The sequence below is a fragment of the Bufo gargarizans genome, chromosome 6 (assembly GCF_014858855.1).
Source record: "Bufo gargarizans isolate SCDJY-AF-19 chromosome 6, ASM1485885v1, whole genome shotgun sequence".
In the NCBI taxonomy this organism is placed as follows: Eukaryota; Metazoa; Chordata; class Amphibia; order Anura; family Bufonidae; genus Bufo; species Bufo gargarizans.
In genome coordinates, this window is record NC_058085.1 from 54,291,705 (window position 1) to 54,300,680 (window position 8,976).

General features: G+C 49.3%; 1 protein-coding gene across 4 annotated transcripts in view; it reads right to left on the reverse strand.

The window, feature by feature from the left end:
• CCDC57 (coiled-coil domain containing 57) overlaps nucleotides 1-8,622 on the reverse strand; it is an 88,020-nt gene extending 79,398 nt beyond the window's left edge. Inside the window, exons 1-2 of one of the 4 annotated variants that reach the window (XM_044300025.1) lie at nucleotides 8,488-8,622; nucleotides 4,782-5,192 (exon numbers count right to left, since the gene is read on the reverse strand). In XM_044300025.1, coding sequence (XP_044155960.1) covers nucleotides 4,782-5,182 — 401 coding nt within the window. In that variant the 5' untranslated portion in view covers nucleotides 5,183-5,192; nucleotides 8,488-8,622. Of the gene's footprint in view, nucleotides 1-4,781; nucleotides 5,193-8,313; nucleotides 8,413-8,463 lie in introns of those variants that run through there. The other 3 variants (XM_044300024.1, XM_044300023.1, XM_044300027.1) reach the window with 3 other exon arrangements.
• Between the last annotated feature and the right edge of the window lie 354 nt (nucleotides 8,623-8,976).

Below are 8,976 nucleotides of genomic sequence, written 5' to 3' on the forward strand. Positions count from 1 at the left end.
AACGTCTCCATGTGGCTGCCCCCATACCGTATAACGTCTCCATGTGGCTGCCCCCATACCGTATAACGTCTCCATGTGGCTGCCCCCATACAGTATAACATCTCCATGTGGCTGCCCCCATACAGTATAACATCTCCATGTGGCTGCCCCCATACAGTATAACGTCTCAATGTGGCTGCCCCCATACAGTATAACATCTCAATGTGGCTGCCCCCATACAGTATAACGTCTCAATGTGGCTGCCCCCATACAGTATAACGTCTCAATGTGGCTGCCCCCATACAGTATAACGTCTCCTTGTGGCTGCCCCCATACAGTATAACCTCTCCTTATGGCTGCCCCCATACAGTATAACGTCTCCATGTGGCTGCCCCCATACAGTATAACGTCTCAATGTGGCTGCCCCCATACAGTATAACGTCTCAATGTGGCTGCCCCCATACAGTATAACGTCTCAATGTGGCTGCCCCCATACAGTATAACGTCTCCTTGTGGCTGCCCCCATACAGTATAACGTCTCCTTGTGGCTGCCCCCATACAGTATAACGTCTCCTTGTGGCTGCCCCCATACAGTATAACGTCTCCTTGTGGCTGCCCCCATACAGTATAACGTTTCCTTGTGGCTGCCCCCATACATTATTACGTCTCCTTGTGGCTGCCCCCATACAGTATAACGTCTCCATGTGGCTGCCCCCATACAGTATAGCGTCTCCTTGTGGCTGCCCCCATACAGTATAGCGTCTCCATGTGGCTGCCCCCATACAGTATAACGTCTCCATGTGGCTGCCCCCATACCGTATAACGTCTTCTTGTGGCTGCCCCCATACCGTATAACGTCTCCATGTGGCTGCCCCCATACCGTATAACGTCTCCATGTGGCTGCCCCCATACCGTATAACATCTCCATGTGGCTGCCCCCATACAGTATAACGTCTCAATGTGGCTGCCCCCATACAGTATAACGTCTCCTTGTGGCCCCCATACAGTATAACGTCTCCTTGTGGCTGCCCCCATACAGTATAACGTCTCCTTGTGGCTGCCCCCATACAGTATAACGTCTCCTTGTGGCTGCCCCATACAGTATAACGTCTCCATGTGGCTGCCCCCATACAGTATAGCGTCTCCTTGTGGCTGCCCCCATACAGTATAGCGTCTCCATGTGGCTGCCCCCATACAGTATAACGTCTCCATGTGGCTGCCCCCATACAGTATAACGTTTCCTTGTGGCCCCAAGTGTTTTTTTCTTCTAAATGGGTATTTATCGCGATATATATAGTTATCGTGATAAATTTCTTAATATTGTTATCATCTGAATATTTTTGTTATCACCAAACCCTAATCAGTACAACGAGTACCTGAGGAAAAGGATAGTGTGAAAATGGAACCACGGGATACTGGGACTACCAGAATACCGCCTTTGACGGGGACGGGGGGTAAGGCGATTGTCTGTGTCCAACAAGGAGACTACCCTTGGAACGGAATGGAATGTGACAAGGGGATAATGCGATAGGGTGAAAGATTCCAGAGGTAGTGGGAATACTCCGCCTATGGAAAGAGGGGAGCCCTACAAGATGTACAGTATCCACTGGTAGAACAAGCATCACTGGTTGTGGAATTACCCAGCCGATGGAAGGAGGGTAAATGCTACAGAATCTTACAGCATGCAGGTGTGGTACCCATCTCCACCTAAGAAAAGGCAGATAATGTAACAGGATTAACAGTTTTCAGTGGTAGTGGAGTTACTCCGCTGACGGAAAGAGGGAAACCCGACAGATGTACAGGGTCCACTGGAAGTGAAGGCACTACGGTTGTGCAACTACTCAGTCAATAGAAGGAGGGTAATGCATCAGGATCTACAGTATGCAATTGTGGTGCAACTAGTCAACCTATAGCAGGTGGAAATCCAACCGGACAGAAGATCACCAGGATTAGTGCAATGCTCCAGAACATATGGTCTTCGGTGGAAGTGCAATTACTCCGCCTGAGGAAGGAGAGTAATGCTACAGTCTGTATAGTATCCAGTGGTAGCGCAATTACTCCATGGAATAACGTCACAGAATGTACAGTACCCAGTGGAAGTGTAAATACACTCACTACGGAAGGAGGGCAATGCTACCGGAATATATGATCCAGTGGTAGTGCCAACGCTCCGCCTATGGAAGGAGGGTAATGGTACAGGACGTACAGTATCCAGTGGTATTGCTAGTACTCCGTCTATAAAAGGAGAGTAATGCAACAGGCTGTACAGTAGTCAGTGGTGAAGTAAATACTCCGCCTATGGAAAGGGGCCTCGCTACCGGATGTATAGGGTTCCATGTGCGAATACCCTGCCTATGAAAAAAGAGCAATGATACAGAATGAATAGGATCCAGCAGGGAAAGGTAGGTAATACCTAGACGGTTTCTGCCCACCCTACTGGAGCCCGCCTATAGTCCGATCGGAAAAAAAAAATCTTTGGCAGACCAGCAGGAAAACATGTCTGCCTCCTACGGACACTACGCTAAAACCGATTAGCTCAGTGTCTGCAGGAGGGGTATAGCTGAGAGGAGGAGCTAACACTTTTTTAGTGTCACCTCCTAGTGGACACAGCTATACCCATGGTCTTCTGTGTCCCCCAATGAATGCTCTTCGTAACCGCTTTTCACTCAGGCCAAGAGCTGAGGGTCATAGCACTGGCTGTTCTCAGCACCACAGCTCCCGTCCTCTGTGCAATGTCTGTGTGTACAAGGCTGACATAGGGGTATATGGCACGTAATCACTGGCCACAGCGGCCATATTCCACTTGATTGGCAGCAGAGGTCACGTGCCATATACTGTACATCTACATCGCTGCTGCAGCCTTGTACACAACCACTGCCAGGAAGACAGGAGCTGCGGTGCTGAGAACAGCCGGGAAGGAACAGGTAAGTCTAGGTTCATTATTTATTTTATGACATTTAGTGGATTTTGGGAAGTTTATAATTCACGGAGATTAAAAGGGTTGTCAAGCGCAAGTCAAGCATGGGTGGCAGGCCTTTCAAAACCGGCTCCATTCCGGGCAATCCTGGTGAACCTGAAGTGATGGGGACCAGTTAGTGGCTGCAGCAGTCTTGGGACCGAGAATGGGTTCCCATCACTTATGGTTCAGTGGGGACAAAGTCGCATAGACATATATATATATATAGGCAATGAAGAACAGTAACTTGGTGCTACACTGTGTGTTAGGGGCGTAGCTAGAACTGACTGGGCCCCACAGCAAATTTTTGTGCAGGGCCCCTCCCCAACTTAATGGACGCACTCGCGCAGGCACTCACCACACACATACAAGCACTCACCACACACATGGACGCACTCGCGCAGGCACTCACCACACACATGGACGCACTCGCGCAGGCACTCACCACACACATGGACGCACTCGCGCAGGCACTCACCATATATATATATATACACACACACACACACACGAACATACAAGTAGTTATACACCTATTTGCTACACACAGACACTTGCCTTTCCTGTAAACAGCTGATGTCTTGTCCTCACAGGCAGCCTGGAGAAGTAGGTGCCATCAGCCCTCTGTGCCCTCCAAGGACAGCAGTTGAGGGGTTAATCAGTAACCTACTATGGGGGGGGGGGGGGGGTCAGAGAACAGGACACATGGGGGGGCAGGCATTCTAGATTTCTGAGTGCTAGAGCAGCCAGCCTGCTCTACAGTAGCTTCACACTGGTGGGTGGGGCTTGATCCCATAAAGCTCTGCTATTGGCTGGCAGCTGATGTCTTAGTAAGCTGCCAGCCAATCGAAAACAGAAAGCAGTACTGGCAAGTGGTGTGCCAGTACTGCGGATCCCAGCCTGAGAACGGCCACAGGAGGAGGAGTAAGGACCTTCAGTGGGAGGAGCTCCAGCGCTGCTGCTGTAAAGTGCAGCAGTTGTGAGTAGGGGCAGCCCTAGATCTAATGAAAACATTCAGTACTGCTCCGGGGCCCCTTCTGAGCTCGGGCCCCGAAGCAGTCACTCCCGTGATAGCTACGCCACTGCTTTGTGTACTGAAAGGGGGCTGTATGGCACTCTCTGGGAAATATATCTGGGCAGCACTATTTTTCCATATTCCTATAAAACATGGCTGTGGTTAGGTTGTGGAAACAGGTTAATAGATTTGCTGCTACGAGTTGCTCTCCCCCTTTCCTCTCTCTGAATTTGGATGGCATGTAAAGGTCATCAGATTACCATCACAGCCTGAGACAGGAGAGAATGACAGGGCACCGCTGCCAGGCTGCCTTCACCCTCTCTGCTGTCAGCACAGTGCCAGCTCAGCACTTCACATATTGGGGGTCATTTACTAACAGTTGGGCTCATGAAGTCGCTGGCCTTTTTCTGCCACTTTTTAATGCCTTTGACATTGGGGAATGGTAGGGCCGGTGTCATCCGGAAACTGGAGTAAATGACGTTGAAATCTACTTCAGGTCGGGGGTTGGAGTAGAGTTCACTCAAGGTGCACGTTAGGGCAGAGGATGAACCTTATTTATGACAAGGTCTGCAAGTCGCCATAAATTAGGCGCACCCTCTGCCGGCGCAGGGGGTATCAAAAACCACTATTGTGTTGGGGCAGGTCCACATGGATTTTGTACAGCTACGGTGCAGGCATGGGGAGAGTTAATCCCCCCCCATGTGCTGCAGACACAGACCTGAGAGATATTCTCATGCTTTTTAATATAGAGGGGTGAAGTCCACATTTGGATTTGCTGTGGGATTTCTACCCTAAAACAGCTATGTGGCGGTAATACGGCCCCGTCGTTACCTGCTTATCCGCTCTAGATCCAGCTGGTGCTCCTTCACCCTGCGCTGGTGATGGCTCTGGAGATCGTCATACTTCTTCTTCTCTCTCAGGACCTCCTGCCGACGTTTCTCGATCTGGATCTTTAAGTCGCTGATCTCATATTGCTTTGCGTTCTCCAGGACCTTCAGTCGGTTGTACATGACTTCATACTGCTCCAGATCCCGGTCCCTCTCGCCCAGCACCTTCAAGTTGTGGGTGAAATCCTTCTTCAACCTGGTGAATTTCTCCTTCTGCTCTTGGAGATCTTTCAGGGCGTCTTTCAGGTTTTGCTGGAGGATGAGGATCTGTCGCTGCTGGAGCTCCTTCCATTCTTGTTCTTTCTTAGCGAGCAGGTCGCTTAGTTCGGCCTCTTCTGGCATCATTGTGCACCGCCTAAAAGAGGAGAATTCGAGGGAAATCTTCAATGGCAAATCGGTGCTACTATGAAATTCCCTATTATGGACAAAGCTGATAAAAACACATTACACCTACCTAACCAACCCCCTGGCACTCCGTGGGCGACACTTGCCTAATCCCCACCAGTCTCTGGGGAGCACTGCAGCCTATGACTGGCCATGTGTGGACAGGACAGAGACCGGCAGGTGCCATGGGAGCACCAGGGGACAGGTAAGGTGACCATACCGCTTTTCCGAACCTGCCGGTATTTGATGGTAAAATTAGGATCTGACTGGCGATTTCTTCTTCCTCATCGAATTCAATCAGCGACAGATCTGCGCTCTCATCACACCAGAAATTGCCATGTTGCCGAATTTTTCTAAAATTCCCATTGCCGGTCAATCTCCGTGCAGATAATTTACGCAGCGTGCGGAGAAGATTTGTTAAAAAGCTCATCCACTGCGCAAATCCGTTCTGAAAATCGGCGGCATTTCTAATACCCGTGAACTCACCCTTAGGGCGTGAATGGGTACGCAATCCGCAAAATATACAAAGCGGAAGGCCTTGGAAGCACTACGGAGCGCCTTTGTGGGATTTTTTTGCATTGCGGACAGAATATTGCAGATCGCGCACTCATTCAAGTGGATGGGTCCGCATTCGCAAACAGCGGCCACATGGCCAGTGCGGAGAGCAGCACGGAGCGGCCCACACACCTTTGTGTGCCTGAGCCCTTTACGAGACAGGGGGTCTGGGTAACAGCCTCTGTAGGAGCTGCAATGCCAAGATCACCCACCTAGTTAGTAGGGCTGTAAGTACCTGACATATGTACTTGAAAAAGTCTTTGATTACAGACCAAGTGGTCCTACTACTGCCCAGCCCTCCCAACAGTCCCATTTGTAAAAGGCCTGTGCTACATATACCCCCAAAGTATGGGGGGGGGGGGTCCTTGTGAGCCTTCCTTCGGTGGATCAGGGACAGGGATGTCCGACAAACGAGGAGGGAAATGTTGGGTGGTGTGCTACGGCCTGTATCTTGTGATGGGTATGAACTCCCTGCAGCCGGTTCATTATGAGGACATGGCCACAGCAGATGTAAACTGCTGCGCTCACCTGGATCAGGAATGGATGCACAGGCGGCACTAATCCAAATTAAGGTCAATAAGCCCAGCTTCCCCCCCAAAAAAATTCAGCCTTCATTGTTCCATGAATGTAAAATCCAAGATGGCAAAAAGTCTACGCGTTTCAGGTTAAACAACAACCCTTAGGCTCCTTTCACACTAGCGCTCGTCGGTCCGCTCGTGAGCTCCGTTTGAAGGGGCTCACGAGCGGACCCGAACGCAGCCGTCCAGCCCTGATGCAGTCTGAATGGAGCGGATCCGCTCAGACTGCATCAGTCTGGCGGCCTTCAGCCTCCGCTCCGCTCGCCTCCGCACGGACAGGCGGACAGCTGAACGCTGCTTGCAGCGTTCGGGTGTCCGCCTGGCCGTGTGGAGGCGTGCGGATCCGTCCAGACTTACAATGTAAGTCAATGGGGACGGATCCGTTTGAAGATGCCACAATGTGGCTCAATCTTCAAGCGGATCCGTCCCCCATTGACTTTACATTGAAAGTCTGGACGGATCCGTACGAGGCTATTTTCACACTTAGCTTTTATATGCTAAAATAATGCAGACGGATCCGTTCTGAACGGAGCCTCCGCCTACATTATTATGAGCGGATCCGTTCAGAACGGATCCGCCCGAACGCTAGTGTGAAAGTAGCCTTAATCATGTTAAACTGAAACGCGTAGACTTTTTGCCATCTTGGATTTTACATTCATGGAACAATGAAGGCTGAATTTTTATTTTTAGAAGCTGGGCTTATTGACCTTTCTTTATGAAAAAATATATGCATTGCAAAGGGCGAATCCTACACCGCTCCATCCTTGTTACTGCAGCGCTGCTCCCACCACCACACAACGGACAGGGCTGTGGAGTCCAGCACCGACTTCCGGTGACTGACCGAAGTGTCGGACCCCCGCCGATCAGATATCCTGAGGCTAGAGGTGCAGACCCAATAGTGTCTGTTAGTACAGTACAATACACTGTACTGCATAAGCAGGACGGTGTACTAGAGAAGCGATCAGAAGATTGGACTAGGAAATTGTCAATTTTTTTTTTAATCTTTTTCCATTGAAAAAAAAATGCTTTTCAAAGGAAAAATGCTAAAATAAAATCTCCTCCACATGTTTGGCATTGCCGCATCCATAACGATCCACACTACACAATTATCACACAATTTATTCCCACACAGTGAACAAGCTGAAAAAAATTAAATAAAAAATATTGCAGAATTGTAGCTTTTTGCATATTCGTCACAAAAAAACTGAATAAAAAGTGATAAAAAAGTTTGTCACGCAAAAATCAAACCCTCACACAGTTCCGCAGAAAGAAAAAAGAAAAAGTAATGGGTCTTGGGATGCGGCGATGGAAAAACATTTTTATCTTACAAAAAGTTTTTATTGTGCAATAGTAGTAAAATGTGGAAAACAAAACTATGTATTTGGTTTGGCTGTCATCGTACTGACCCAGAGAATAAAGATATTGGGGTCATTTATCAAACTGGTGTAAAGTAGAACTGGCGTATTTGCCCCCAGCAACCAATCCGATTCCACCTTTCCTTTCCTGCTGTGAAAAATGAAAAGAATAATCTGATTGGTTGCTAGGGGCAACTACGCCAGTTCTACTTTACACCAGTTTGATAAATGACCCCACTTGTGTTATTTATGACGCAAAGTGAATGTTGCTCAATTTACAACGTAAAAACGGTTGCCGTTTCTTCCCATCTCCCTCCCAGAAAGAGTTAATAAAAGTTAGGGCTCATTCAGACGGCCTAAGTGTTTTGCGGTCAGACACCCGCCCGTGCGCGGTCAGTATTTTGCGTAACGCACACTGCCAGCCCTATGATAGAGAATGTCCTATTCTTGTTGCGGCCGGTCACTAAGGGGTTAAATACACCACCTGGTCTCTGCACTGAAGTATGTCAGCACCTTCTTAAAGGGGGTGTCCAACGTTCACTGTCTGAATGGAGCAGCGGTCGAGCTCCATTCACACTGTGAGGGTCTGCCGGAGATAACTTACCCAGTGGGGGAGGGGGGACTTTGGACCCTTGTTCCTGTCATCAGTGGGGGGTCCCTGAGATTAGACCCCAAACAACAGGTGACAGGTTGTCATCCTAGGACACCACCTTTAAAACATTAAAGGGATTTTCTGCAGACATTTCTGCCTCACCCCATGTCCGCCATGTCTCCTCACCTCGTCGCTCAGATCCCGAACTGCAAACTTTTATAGGAGTTCATTCAGTCACGCGCCGATCGCATCCTCTTCAGCAACCTAGGCCTCGTTTCTATGGCAACCGTGTTCGGCCCGGGCCTCGCGCCGCTCAGCGGCTTCATCGCCATAGCAACAAGCGTTCCACAAGCAGGAAGGTGCGGCTCAAAACACATTCCCCAAGATTGAACAGCTGTGAGTTCCGGAGCAATTCATGACCGCCCTGATTTAGTACAGACCTTAGAACAGGCCCCTTAAAGAAATACAGACCTAGACCAGACCCCATAGAGAAATATAGACCTAGACCAGACCCCATAGAGAAATATAGACCAGACCCCATAGAGAAATACAGACCTAGACCAGACCCCATAGAGAAATACAGACCTAGACCAGACCCCATAGAGAAATATAGACCTAGACCAGACCCCATAGAGAAATATAGACCAGACCCCATAGAGAAATACAGACCTAGAC